At 44.8% G+C, this 14,881-nt stretch overlaps 1 protein-coding gene across 1 annotated transcript; it reads left to right on the plus strand.

Moving 5' to 3' along the window:
- The first annotated feature begins 6 nt into the window (after positions 1 to 6).
- Positions 7 to 6,943, plus strand: LOC111960934 (myosin heavy chain, embryonic smooth muscle isoform). The gene is made up of 10 exons (XM_023983371.2): positions 7 to 88; positions 360 to 572; positions 717 to 878; positions 4,137 to 4,265; positions 4,360 to 4,448; positions 4,564 to 4,687; positions 4,959 to 5,167; positions 5,355 to 5,463; positions 5,844 to 6,016; positions 6,425 to 6,943. Exons 1-10 carry the CDS (start codon positions 47 to 49, stop codon positions 6,534 to 6,536), a joined length of 1,362 nt encoding a protein of 453 aa, XP_023839139.2. The 5' UTR covers positions 7 to 46; the 3' UTR covers positions 6,537 to 6,943.
- Positions 6,944 to 14,881: the final 7,938 nt, after the last annotated feature.

A 14,881-nucleotide genomic window follows, 5' to 3' on the forward strand; every position in this document is an offset into this window, starting at 1 on the left:
CCTGAAGGATGAACTGGACCGGGCCAACAAGGTCCTCAAGGCAGAGATGGATGACCTGGTCTCATCGAAGGACGACGTCGGTAAAAGTGTAAGTCCGATCACGAATGTTGTTGTGGAACTATTGCTAGTGGGTGAATCAAGTTCTCGATTCATTGAGTCCTGTCTTATAGACTCCTAAAAATACAAATCCAGTCTGACCTTCTCCAATGTGTTTTACAAATCGGGAGGATGTGAGGATAGTTTGGAACTTTCCCAAATGCCGCAAAACGTGAATGCACCATCCCTCCCACACTCCCTCATTGTTGAATGAAAATGTTTTAATTGTATTCTGAAGTTCCTCCTTTTTGCCTCTTGTGCAGGTCCACGAGCTGGAGAAAGCGAAGCGTGCCATGGATCAACAGCTGGAGGAGATGCGCGTGCAGCTGGAGGAACTGGAGGACGAGCTGCAGGCCACGGAGGACGCCAAGCTGCGTCTGGAGGTCAACATGCAGGCCATGAAGGCCCAGTCCGACAGGGACCTGCAGGCCAGAGATGAGCAAGGTGAAGAGAGGAGGAAGCAGCTGGTCAAACAGGTACTGGGTTGTGTTCATTCCATACCAATTGGAAGAAAGCAGTCTGAAACCGGAACAGACTACTTGAACTTATACAATAAGAAATGCTCTAATAAGAAATGTAACCTACTAAACACAACCTTGGATCTGTGTGATGTTCCTCAGGTGCGTGAGATGGAGACTGAGCTGGAGGATGAGCGGCGGCAGAAAGCCCTGGCCGTGGCTGCTAAGAAGAAGCTGGAGGCAGACCTGGGAGAACTGGAAGCAGGCATCAGCATGGCCAACAAGGGTCGTGACGAGGCCCTCAAACAGCTGAAGAAACTGCAGGTAATACAGAGGGACGCACACAGGAGGGCAGTGAGTTTTAGGCTACTTTTTTGAGGCACTCTGCTTTTACTGGTATTTCTAGGATTGTTCGCTAGTGTTGCTGCATGTAGGAAATGTTTTGTAATTGACACAAGCTGTTTCCAATCAATTAGGTGTTGGCTTGCCAGTCGCTAGACCCAGGTCTCGGTCGGGGCTACCCCCTTAATTCGCTACATTATACTTCCATGGTTGGTTTCATTGACTCTCCCCTTTTAACTGACCAATTTCTTTTTCCTACAACTTCCAAGTCTGTTGGAGAGGATCAGCTTGTGCAAATTGAGGTGTAGAATCAATGATCTACAATGTCTTCCCTGCCAAATAATAATTCTGTGCATCGCGTTAGTTATGTTATGGGTGGGAAGGTTAGTGTTAGGACAAACGCACTACCATGATACACTTCCACACTCCATCCCCAGGTGGCAGCAGCAACTGGGTTGAGATGCTGAGCCAAGCCTTTATTTGCACATAGGTGCTGCCAATGAAGATGATAGGCAGTGTCCCAGCTGGCATAGCTTGAGGCTGCTGGTTTTGTTTGGTGGCCACGAGGCCTTTCGTTTGTTTTTGTCTTTAGTTTGTGTATGCCTTTTTGTATTTGTTTTGTCACCATCTGAACAAATAATAACCTGCTTGGACTGGCCGACCAAGTTGTCATGAAGGTGCTGGAATGTTGTGTAATTGTTTGTCATGAAAGACACGTTTCCCCAAAATGTTCTTCAAGCTACGTTTGTTCCATGTGGTGGGGTGTGGCTTGAAGCATGACGTTACTTATTTAAAAGGATAATGCAAGATCCTCTACAAACCCAGAATCTGATGACCTTGTGGATACCATTTGTTTGTGTCTGCTTGCTGTCTGAATGAAGTTGGCAGTTTCGTGGGCGAATGCTAACTAGCATTAGCGCAATGAAGTCTACGGGTAGCAATGCAGATGTTTGTCTAAAGTAAGCTAGGAGAGGTTTGGAGCAGTGCTAGTGAGTTTCAGCTGATGGGTTTTGGTCAACAAATGTTTGTGGCGGTGGCCATGAGGTTAGTACATTGTTTGCAGCTGGTATTTATCTACTGTAGGGCATTTAACTCAAAATCAAAACTATCGGTTTTGCAGGATTAGATTTCCCAGTTGGGAGTCTGAGTATGTGTTAGCGCTAGGCTAGTGGCTAACTGTTGCTATGGTTGGTAGCATTGTGCTGAATGCAGCCCGAGCGTAGTTTCTCAAGGGGAGTTTTGTCCCCAGTTTGTAAAGTTAATCATGTTTTAGGAGAGTGCTGATGGGAAAAAAACTAAACTTAAAAAAAAAAAAAAAACGGGAGGAGGATTTGTGGGGGGCCCTGAAGGAAAATTGTTTATGCTAAACTAGATGGTGGTTCCCAGGAAATTATTCTTGTCTCTAGCTGAGACCTTCTGGGCAGAGATCTGTGTGCCTTCTGCAGGTTGAGAGATTCGTGTGTCTATTTAAGGACATGTTCCTTGTCAAAGTAGCTAAGGTTGTGGTTCCTCAGCAGGCTGACCGTGAGCTTGTTTGGGTGTCAGATTTAGCTGACAATTTTCTCACTAAACTGTGTGGGAGATTATTCCCAATCGTGATGCTAGTGTGAATCCGCTGGAAGACCTGATCTGGGTTTTGCGGGGTGACACTGCTGTTTTGTGAGGAGAATCAAGAGCTTGAAAAATAGTTTGGAAAAGCCAGATCCACTGGTTTTGACACTTCCTGTTGAGGAGCGGTTGACAGTTCCTGTAGCATGTAGGCTTAGTGAGTCTCCTGTTAAGGTGGAGGAAAGTGAGGATATGGCTAGCGGTTTCCCTCCAGTGAGTACTCAGGGCTGAGCAAAGAGGCGTTGGGGAACAGGGTTGTTCCTAGTGAGTTTTCTAAGTTGGTTAATGTTCACTTGTCCCTGGTGGTGGTTGCTCCAAGTCGCTCATCGGTGCTTGCATATCAGATGGCACTTGGTGCTTGTGACCATGGGCCTAGTTAATGGATTTGGTCTCAGTTTTGTCGTGGTAATTTCCTGTATTACTAAATGAGGAGAGTTTACAAACCACACACAAGTCAGAGTTATATTTTAAACTCCATCTGTAATTATGAGCTTCACCATAGCCCTTTGACTCTCAGATCAATTCAGTGTCTATAAATGAATTCTCTTAGAGTGCTTACAAAAGAATACTTAGTATCTTTTATAGCCAAGATACACCCCTCTCAACTCACATGACGAACCACAGATCTCAGAAACTTCACAAAGGGCCTTTTACTTGAAAGAGGAGTATCCCATAGCCAGATAGCATTAGCTATAAATAATTGTTCAGTTTGGTCTCTTGGGCGAGGTTCTACTTCTCATTCTTGGTACTTCATAGTACCAAAACATTACCTCATCCAATGGCATATGTCAATTCTAGATACTCCCATCTCAAATACACCCCCTCCTGGACAAGCTCAGTGGGGAGTGAGCCTCTAGGTCATATACTAGGTTAAGATTCATGCAACATCAGAGGGGTAATACAATGGTTCCAGACACTGCCATACTCCTCCCCCCCCCAATGAGAAAAGGAGGGAATGACTGGAGTACAGACATTGTGGAGATAACTAACTGGTTCCCCATTAATCACGCCATCCCTTCACATGGTTTAGGAATAGTTACAGACACATTCACATATGAAGACAATGTTCAAACCTGACTTCTCCCTTTCTGATATTCTGCATATTACCAGACATGTAAAAGACAAGCCTGACCTCTCCCCTCTCTGGGCCCCAAGTGACTTTTCCCTAGAGAAGAAAGGAAAATGCAACTGCCAACAGTATAGTCCAAAAGAAGACATTCTAATGACAAGTATAAAGTAAATAAAACATCTTATTTATCTATGTTACCTAACTAATTCTGATTCAGCTACGACAGTTTAGAACCAGAGGGGTCACAGCTGGTCCCTTGAACAAACCAAGTCAGACTTTTAGCATGAAGTAATTACCTGAGTGCAGAGCAGTAAATTTGATGGATTTTTGTTTTAACTGGCTTCTGGTTTTGAGAATGGCTTGATCTCTCACATACACGGTGACTTTCTCTATGCACCAAAAGTGAGCTGAAGGTATGTTTAACAGCTGTTAGGTTTACACTGACAAAAACGTAGTTCACAGCTCACTACAAAATAGGCAGTGTGCAGTCTTCAGTAGAAGGATACCAAGCTCTACAGTCTGGTGTGGTACTTGACTCAGTCCTTTGGTTCTCTCCTATACAGGCCCTGTTGAAAGATCAGATGAGGGAGCTGGAGGATCTGCGTCTGTCCAGGGACGAGGCCCTCAACATGGCCAAGGAGAACGAAAAGAAGGTCAAGGCAATGGAGGCTGACACCATCCATCTCCAGGAGGTATGTCTGGCTGCAGGGCTCTGGCTCGCTGTCTCCACCCCCATTGTCCATGTTCTTATGCGCCTCATGACAGACTCCTCTCCATCTTCCATAGGAGTTGGCGTCTGCTGAGCGAGTCAAGAAACAGGCCCAGACAGAGAGGGATGAACTGCAGGATGAGCTCAACAGCCACAACGCTAAGAAGTACGGCTCAGACACATCATAGAAACACTGAAATTGCATTGAGTTGCATCGAGTTTGCAATTTCTCTGATGGGTTTTCTTCCTCCCAACCAAAATGCCCCCCCCCCCACCCTCAGTTCCCTGACGGTGGATGAGAAGAGGAGGCTGGAGTCTCGTATCGCTAAGCTAGAGGAGGAATTGGAGGAGGAGCAGTTGAACACAGAGATGGTCAACGACCGCTTGAGGAGAACCACACTGCAGGTAATGAACTGATCGCAGAGGAGCTGTACCGAGGAAAGTGTTTGATTTATCTGGGTTAGTCACAAGGAGATGAAGGGAAAAGAGGGACTCTGGTTGAAGAATAATTGAGTTCTGTTTGTGGTGTTTCAACCCGAATCGTTAGAGCTCTATTTGTAGTAGAAGTACCCAACTGAGACAAATACACCATGTCTAACGTTATAGGCCGGCCACTACATTGTCCAATTCATCTCAATGCATAGTCTTGTCCATACCTCCACACACTCCGCCCTAGACTGACCAGCTGACCACTGAGCTGACGGCAGAGCGCAGTACCGCCCAGCGCCTGGAGGGGCTCCGGGCCCAGCTGGACCGGCAGAACAAGGAGCTGAAGCTCAAGCTGCAGGAGCTGGAGGAGACTGTGAAGTCCAGATACAAGGCCTCTATCGCTGCCCTGGAGGCCAAGCTACTGCAGCTGGAGGAGCAACTGGACTTGGAGTTCAAGTAAGTAAAAAACCATTGGCGCGGTCTCCCTTGGTCTTTCCTCAATTCCTCACGTCCTCTATCCTTGTTTCCTTTTCAATGTATTGTAGGAGAGGATCCAAGGTCCCTCCCCTTTGACCGATTATGAATTTTGAGAAGCAGGTTAGGAGAACGCCCCTTCATGAGTCATGTTTTTTTCTGTTCTAAGGGAGCGTCAGCATTCGTCCAGGCTGGTCAGGCGCACGGAGAAGAAGCTGAAAGAGGTGCTGCTGCAGGTGGAGGACGAGAGACGCAACACCGAGCAGTACAAAGCAGAGGTGGGTCTACTCTGCGTGGAACTAGATCAGTTACCTACTCCAACATCAGTTGGGACGAACATCAGAGGGACCTACCTGAATTTGTCCAATAAACTATTTTTTTTGTTGCAAAACGTTTTCAGTTTGGAGTAAACGATTTCTGTTACAAACGTTTTGCAACAGACTAAACATTTTCCAACGGAAACCGGCGAATGAATATACCCCAGATAATCTGTGCAGACCTGTCCTGTATCTGCGCTGATATCTGGGAAAACAACCAGAAACCGCATGCTGTATAGCTGCAGCCACTGAACCACCTTGCACAGTTACTGTATAGCCTCCATAGATGGATGCATATATTTGCAGCCACTGATTGAACGTCCTCTTCCTGTACTCCACAGGCGGACAAGGCGAACAACCGCACACGTCAGCTAAAGCGTCAGCTGGAGGAGGCAGAGGAGGAAGTGACACGTGCCAACGCCAACCGCAGGAAGCTGCAGAGGGAGCTTGATGATGCCACTGAGTCGCAAGACGCCGTGACCCGAGAGGTCAGCACCCTGAAGAGCAAGCTCCGGTATGGTCATCCCTCCCTCTACCCTATATTCATTAGAGTGAAATGTTCCACAAGTTTTAGTTAGAAATGGATTGTGTAGAGCAGAGTTTCCCAAATGCGGTCCTGGGGCCCCCCCTGTGTGCGCGTTCTGGTTTTTGCCATAGGTGTAGAATGTATGTCAGGTAGAAGGGATCATGTCAGAATTTTGGGGGGGAAACATTCTGAATTCACTGAATACAACCCAACCTTTTGATAGTTAAACTGATTATAGTTATGGTGTTTTTGGCACTCCTTTTTACAGAAACACTATGTTACTGGGTCTTTTGACTTTGAACACGCATAAAAGGATCTCAATGTATTTAAGTAATTTCGCAGTCATAAAACCTGTTACCAAATATATCTCTGAAGTTGTTGATTTACTCTTTGCAGGCGCGGGGACTTGCCTTTAAACATGCGCCGTGTCATGAATCGCACAGGCATGGGGGACAGTGATGAGGAGATGGATCTGACCAGCGACGCATCCAAGCCTATACCCGAGTGAGATGAACGTGACAGGAGAGAGATGCAAACTTTTACAGGGACCATACTGGAAATGCAAAATCTATCATAGATTTAAATAATAGTGCATTCTATAGCTGACTGCTCCATCAGCCATCCTTGCTATCATACAAATAATTGTATACCAAGATTTATATTGCTCTCTTCAGTGTCCATTTTTGACCATCTGTTTTGTTCAGGTAGGCCTAGTTGGAGATCTGAGATCGTTCTCCTAGATTTACTAATTCACATTTGAAATCTGTACAGTGCATGTGTGCAAAACAAATCTGTGGCCAAATTATATTTTGTCATGAATGTGACTTTTTTTAGAGGCTAGCTTTCCAAATATGTGACTTTCTAGATCCATTTTTCTACTCAGCCATTTTCAATATTATAAGAAGTATATTATTCCGACATGGTTTAGCAGCTTAAATTGTTAGTGTGGCTAGAATACACCACAATATCCGCTGCCACCTCTTTTTCCCTTGGAACTTGTATGATACTTTTTCTGCCATCTTTCGCTGTGCACAATGTTTTTTCTTTATGAATGCAGTAATTTAATATGGTTTATTAGTGTTGTACTATGTACTTCTGGTATACATTTTTTTTCACTGGTATTTTCTGCACACACATTAGTACTTAACTTTTAATCCACATTGTAGTACATGCATCACATTTGCACACAGTTATTACATCTACAGTTAAAGCCTGCACTTTATACCTGAAGGTCACAGGCATTAAGTTGGTGCATATACACTGAGAATAACTACAGCCTAAACACTTGCAAATTGTATTATGCTGAAATATGTGCAGGGTCTTTTCTGATAGTTATTGGTCTCTTGAAATGATTGACTGCTTTGTTGATCCATGTGCTCTGCTAAATAGAGAGAATGGTGGTGGGTTAGATGGCACTGTTCTTTGCACATGAGTGGCAGTGAATACTACATGGTGTGAATTCTACTTCACATCTAAGAATACATACTCTTATTTTTAATCTAGCTTGGTCACTTTCATTTGCTGTTATCGCACTTTCACATATTTCAATTGAGTTTAGAGGTTCTGCAAGATCTAGTGGGGATGTATGCTTATGCTGAATTTTCACTCGATGTTTAATGAGTTGTCACTGAGGGGTATATTGACAATTGTTTTATTTCAGAGTATTTTGTATTTTATCAGATGCCATGTTTCAATAAAATGATACTAAAAGGATATGACTGCAATATTTAACCCTGAAGTTAATACTTTCACTGCATCAATATTAATTTTCACACTAAAGGAATAAACAAGTTTTAAACGAAGGAGCGATACCACAAATTAGCTACAGTATTTACACATATGCAGTCCTCAAGTACACCACCAGAGGGTTCAAAGAGTATAACTAGAAATATTGCCTATGCTCCCCTCCCACTGTATATTTTGCAGTGGAAAGCGAGATGAAACCGGTTGGCCCCGACTGGTACGGGGTAGAGAGGGGCTTGGGGCGACGTGGGGGGGAAATTGCTGATCTCACTACGCACGCACTGCAGGTTTGACGTTTCCCGACACTGACAAACATTGTCATTGACAGCAATAAACAAGGTGGATGGCAGCAACTGCATAGTCTACGTTTTAAATCTAGTGAATTATATTTTACTAGGTAGTAGATGAATACACGTTGGTTGCTGTGAGCAGTCAAACGTTTTAGTACAAAGCCAGCCAAGTACTTTTGCAAAGACAGGACAGCTAACGTTGGCTAGCTTGCTGAGACAGTTTGCTAGCTACCTAACGATTAAACGGAGTATTTATTTGAGCTAAACACCATTATAGTATTACTGAAAGGTCCGCGCTTACTAGGTCTCTAGCTTTTTGTTCAGCTAACAGTTCGCTAGTTGGTGTAATGACGACTTGTTTCTTGTAGCCTGTCACCGGCAAAATGACTGTCTTTGAAATTAATAATCGATCCCTAGCTAACTTCAAAGCGCTTTAAAGCCAGGTAAGGTATGTTTACGTGCCGTGCGCATGATATTTGACCACCTTTTCAATAGCTAAAAAGGTCGCTAACTAATGTATTCAGTTTGACCTGATGTAGTCCTTTTATAGTTTAATAGCTGTAGCGAGTCTCTGCAAAACATTGCATCATTATGTTGACGTGCGTATGTAATTGGTATAGCTATTCACCCCCTCACTGTAGTTGGGGCTGTAAACAAACAGCGACAAGACGGCAAGAGAAGGGAAGGAGGCGCACGAATCGCTCTTTCTGGATTCATCCACTGCATCATCATCAAAAATGGAGTTGGCACTGGTAAGTTAGTAACGTTAGCTACAAATGTATACATGAACACTATGTAGTCCACAGGCATTGTCTTTGTTACTATACGAGCGAGCTAACCTGACTGACAGAGTGATACTGAGTCTCAGAATATTCACTTTAATTAAAGATGCAGAAAACGCTCCGCCATTTCCTGGTTGCTAAAAATCTAATAGTTCTAATTTAAGTTATGACAAAAGTGTTGGGAATCGTTTTTTTTTTACCATATAAACCGCTGTGAAATATATTTTCTATAACCAAAAATATATATTTTTTCAGATGTTTGTAGTTGGTGTACAAATGTAAGACGCAAAAACGAAATATTAAGGACAGGAAGCATAGAAATAACGCACATAGAGCAGATCTACTTCTTAGTCTTGCTTTCAATGAGAATGACAGAACTATAACTCAATTTCTGTGAATTTGGTCTTCACCCAAAAAGTTACATATTGCAGCTTTAAAATGTATGTCAAATTAAAACCAAATGATTGCAAAGTTAAACAAACCGTACAACTCTCTGCACAAGGACTACTTCTAACAATTTCCACAGAAAATGTTACTAAAACACATTTACTTGAACATTGCAGATGCAATGTTTGGTAACAGAATGATGGCACAAACCATCATTCTGTTAGCTAAATTTGTTTTCTGCAAAGATTTGGTTTAAATACCTGCGGTCATGGGCAGGATTTGACTATATTCTCCAGAAGTATGGAGTTGAAATCGTCCAAAGTGCATGGAGGTGAGGCCCAATACCCTTTTATGTTCTACAGGCAGCCCCTCATTGGTCATAGTTGTCTGTTGCCATGGCATTCTTTAGAAAAATAGGACATATTTGTTTGTAATGATGCGAATAATGGGTTGTGAGCCTAAGCCTGTGACGTCGTGGTAAAGGAGGCTGCCAAAGACTGAGAAAGTTGTATTTTCTGTGCAAACATTGTAAAATTAGTGTAGTAGAATATTACATTGGTTATGTCATCCTGGCCTGGGGAAGACAGTGTAGTGCACACAGGCTGAAAGTCACACATTCATTTGCATAAACAGATTCCCACCACCATCCAATTCTCAGTGACCCATATTTAGTGTCACACACACACACACAGAGATGACAGACAGACTCTCACACACACACAGTCTAAATCACACACAGAGACACAGCCACTGCATGACTCATACATCATTTCATAGAGACAAAATTTGTCAGAAAGCGAGGGGAGGGGAGGAGAGAGAACAGCGCAATTCTGTTGTGTATATGCATGTGTATATGCGAATCAACGAGCAATTGAGAGAGAGAGAAACCAATTTAGAAGCCTGTGGGTGGGGGGGCGAGAAGAGAGGTAGCAGCAGCAAACCATTGTGTGTTAGATCGAGAAGCAAACCATTGTGTGTTAGATCGAGAGAGAGGGAAGCGAGAGATGGAGATGGCTTATTTTGTAATATGCTGTTCGTAGCAGCAGCACAGAGAGGGAGAGAGGTGAAAGAGGGAGACATGCAACAGAAACAGGATTCTCAAGGAGGCAAACCCTCAAGCATCTTGGGAAAGGTAGGGAGGATAGCCAGTGTGTGTGTGTGTGTTACTGTCAAGTGCCAGTGTGGATGCGTTTTCATGCTATGCTGTTGTGCAGTTGTGTCTACATGCTTTTAAAAGTAATTGTTAATCACCATGATTACAGTATTTGAGATCCGGCATCATCCGCTTGTCAGCATCTATATGTGTGTGTGTATATATGTGTGTGTCATCTGTGAGTGTGTGTGTGTGTGTGTATATATGTGTGTGTGTCCATGTGTGTTTCAGATTGAGTGTTTAAAATTCACATGTACAGGGTTGCAGGTGTGATTGGAGGGTACAGTGAACATCTGCTGCAGGACTAAGTGAAATAAAACAATGAAAATTGTTATAAAAAAACAACAATAGAAATAGCACTATATACATAACTGTAGCAGTGATGAATAAATACATGTCCATTGAGGCTGACTAAAGACTGTGAGGGGTGGCAACATAGGGGGGAGCAGCAGAACTGACTAAAGACTGTTGAGGGGGTGAACATAGGGGAGCAGCAGACTGACGAAAGACTGTTTGAGGGGGTGAACATAGGAGGCAGCAGACTGACTAAAAGACTGTTGAGGGGGTGAACATAGGGGGATGCAGCAGAACTGACTAAAGACTGTTGCAGGAGGGAAACATTGGGGGGAGCAGCAGACTGACTAAAGGACTGTTCATTCTCAGGGTGAAGCATATAGAGCGTGTGAGCAGTCAGACTGGAACTAGAAGACTGTGAGGGGGTGACACATAGGGGGAGAAGCAGACTGACAAAGACTGTTGAGGCTGTACTTGATAGGGGAAAGCACGAATGTAGGTAACAATAAGGGGGGAGAGAGAGCAAGACATGACTCAATAGACTGAATAGACTCAGGGGTTCAGGTGTGAAATAAAACAATATAAATAATAAGAAGAAATATGAACATATTAACAACTGTAACAGTGTTATTAGATGTCATTGATGGGTGGGGAGGAAATGTCCATAGGTGAGCAGCAGGAGGGAGGGGGTAGTAGGTAGCTGACTAGTGGGAGCTATTCAGCAGCCTGATGGTCTGGCGGTAGAAACTATTGGCCAGTCTTCCAGTTTTCGCCATGATGCCTCCTACTGCCCGCGAGTTCGAGTATAGAACCAGCGAGAAGACCAAGCCGTGGCTACGTGGCTGAATAGTCGCCTTCCAAAATATCTCTGGCCTTCCTGCAACACCTGGTGTTGTAGATGTCCTGGAGGGCAGACAGTGTGCACCCCATGGTGCGTTTTGCTGCACGTATCACCCTCTCAACGTGCCTTTACGGTCAGAGGCAGTGAGTTGCCGTACCAGGCTGTGATGCAGCCCGACAGTATGCTCTCGATGGTGCTCCTGTAGAACACGTGAGGCCCTCTGGGAGAGGCTCAATTTCTTAGCCTCCTGAAGTTGTTCTGCCGCCTTCACCACCAGGTGTCCGTGTGATTTGACCATTTTAGCTTTTCTAAGATGTCTACACAGTGGAATTTGAAGTTCTTGACCGTCTCCACCGCGGTCATGTTCGCTGTTGAGGGAGGATGGGGCTGTTCAACTCTGTTCCTACACGGAAGTCCACAATCAGCTCCTTTGTTTTGCTGACGTTGAAGGAGAGGTGTTTACCAGGCACATGCGCGTCAGAGTGCCTACCTCCTCCCTGTAGGCCATCTCGTCGTCGTTGGTAACCAGGCCTACTACTGTTGTTGTTGTCAGCAAACTTGATGATGGAGTTGGAACTGTGTGAGACCATACAGAGAATACAGGAGGGGCCTGAGGACGCACCCTTGTGGGGCCCCAGTGTTGAGAACCAGTGTCGAGCACGTAATGTTGCCTACCTTCACACCTGGGGGCGGCCCGTCAGGAAGTCCAGGACCCAGTTGCATAGGCAGGAGTTTCAGACCCAGGGCCGTGAGCTTTGTAATGAATTTAAAGGGCACTATGGTATGTTGAGCTTTGTATAGTGCTTGAAGTCTAGTATGAATCTAGCATCCTCACATACACATTCCTTTTTCCAGATGAGTGTGCAGTGCAATGGTGTATGTATGTATGTACGTGCGCCTGTGTGTTGGTATATCAGTGTGTGTCCATTTATCTCCTCCGTCTGTCAGCGTGTATTTAGCTTTGTGCTTGTAATCTCCCCTCTCATTTGTTTGTAGCTTTCTATAGACTGTGAGTTGGTGAGGGATAATGATAACGCTGAGTCTCCGTGTGATTCGCCATGGCGGCTCCTCTGTTTGTGTGTCGACTGTCAGCACGCATCTCCATCACCACTGGTTGTGTGTCGACTGTCAGCACGCATCTCCATTACCACTGGTTGTGTGGTGCGACTGTCAGCACGCATCTCCATTACCACTGGTTGGGTGGCACTCGCCTGTGTCTGTGGCTGCCGTTGTTAATTTGTTGTATCTGCGTGTACTTGTGCATACATCCATGAACATGTTCCGTACTGTGCGTAGCCTTTTAGGGCATTGTTTGTGTTTTCACAAACAGAATGTGCAGTGTAAGCTGTATTGCCTTCCTGCATCCCGTGTATGTAGCATCAGTCACACAGAAAACGACATGGTGAACTGTGCTTATCCCTCGCCTCTTTTTCTCACCCTCTTCTCTCCTCCATCTCGACTCTCTCTCCACGCCCCCCCCCCCCCCCCCACTCTCCCCACCGCTCCCCCCCCCCCCCCCCACCAGGCACACTCTCAAGCCTTCATTGTGGCTCCCTGAGCGGCACCTGCTCCACGCTGCTCTTCCAGCCTCTGGACCTGGTCAAGACGCGCCTGCAGACCCTGCAGAACAACATGAAGCCTGGGTATGTAGTGGAGCTCGCAATTCGGACACAAATCCATATCGCCATAAATTGACACATTTTTTGCCATTCAATTATGATAAATTATTATTTGGGGAGGTGCACAGTTACTCTCCATTTGCACCCTATTTACACTGTGTCAAGAAATGCCATAATATATTATCGGAAGTTATTTGGTTACCAGGTGATCCAGCGTTTAAAAGATGATGTAACGCTCAACAGGACCGGTATTTTAAACAGACTACAAGCACCTGATGCGCAGCTTCAGCTTCAGCTAACTTTGCCAGTCCTCACCAATACAGACAATATGGAGGAGACTGTAGGGAACTGGGAACCACAAAAAGAACACTTCTGACAAGCATGAAAATACTCACTCACCCAGTAATCCAATTTAGTTATAATGGTGATATACTGCTTATCCCATGACAGACCCTAGCTCCTGTCTGATGGAATCTTAGTTATGTTGATTGGGAAGAAGTACATTTGACTTCATAAATCTTTTCTGTGATAAACGGGGCCTCTAGCATTTCGCTACACCTGCAATAACATCTGCTAAATATGTGTATGTGACCAATCAAACTCGATTTGATTCATTTGATGCTTTCTCAGAAAGTCTGAGTGGACAGGTAATCTGTGGTAGTAGATACTTTTCACATGTTATTCTCCTTCTTAATCCAGTGGTTCCTGATGCATGTGATCTGTATTGTTGTGCTACCATGAAGGACTGGACTGGGAGAACAATGCTCTAGGGAAGTGATCAGTATTCATAAAGCGTCTCAGACTAAGAGGGCTGATCTAGGATCAGTTTGGCCTTTTAGATCATAATGAATAAGATGAAAGGGGGACCTGATCCTAGATCAGCGCTCCTACTCTGAGACACTTTATCAATACAGCCCACAGAGGCGTACAGAAAAACTGCTGAAATGAGAGAAGTAAAAAGCCTTTGACTTGTTTTCTGACAGTTGTAAACATTGTGCTTCCTTTTCTTCCTGCATCCTCAATATAGCGCTCCAGGTGAAGTTCCTCTAGTACAGATCTAGGATCAGTTTCCCGTCCCCCAATACTCATCCCCATCCCTGCGACACATCACTATGGCTGTCAGTCAGCCTTGGCACATTTGTTTCATGTGTCGTGCCCCAGCAGGGGAGAAACACCCTCACACCCTCACACCCTCACACCCTCACACACAACACACACACACCACACACACACACACACACACACACACACACACACACACACACACACACACACACACACACACCACACATGACCCCCCTTCCACTCCACCCCCCGCCTGCACCATGAACAGTGCCCCTATGTTGAAAAGTGTAATTGATTTTCACCACAAAGCAGCATGATGCCACAGACAGGTTACAGTGATGGGAGTCATATGACACAAACCATTTGACCTGAGACAGAGACACACAGAGAGAGAGAGAGAGAAGCTTGGCGGATGAAGCACGTGCCTGGGGGGCTGCCAAGGCTCATTCCATCCTTCCCTCTGTGAGGATACTGTACTGTTGGGTTACAGTAGGAACAGCAGAGAGAGAGAGAGAAGAAGAGAAAAGAGACAGACAGACATAAAAGAGAGAGGAGAAGAGTATGAGAGAGGGCAATGGAAGGATGATGGAGACTCTATTTAGGTGGCTGTCTTTGAGACAGATGTGTCTGATTGAGTATCCGTGTGTGTGTTATTATTATTGCTTCTTCAAAACCATCT

This window comes from Salvelinus sp. IW2-2015, linkage group LG1 (genome assembly GCF_002910315.2).
Source record: "Salvelinus sp. IW2-2015 linkage group LG1, ASM291031v2, whole genome shotgun sequence".
Classification (NCBI taxonomy): Eukaryota; Metazoa; Chordata; class Actinopteri; order Salmoniformes; family Salmonidae; genus Salvelinus; species Salvelinus sp. IW2-2015.

Bases quoted from the DNA above. Each gene is read 5' to 3' on its own strand.
- LOC111960934 (XM_023983371.2), top strand. From the start codon at position 47: ATGGATGACCTGGTCTCATCGAAGGACGACGTCGGTAAAAGT. The intron at 879-4,136 runs GTAATACAGAGG...TCTCCTATACAG, and splicing joins AACAGCTGAAGAAACTGCAG to GCCCTGTTGAAAGATCAGAT. The intron at 4,266-4,359 runs GTATGTCTGGCT...CATCTTCCATAG, and splicing joins ACACCATCCATCTCCAGGAG to GAGTTGGCGTCTGCTGAGCG.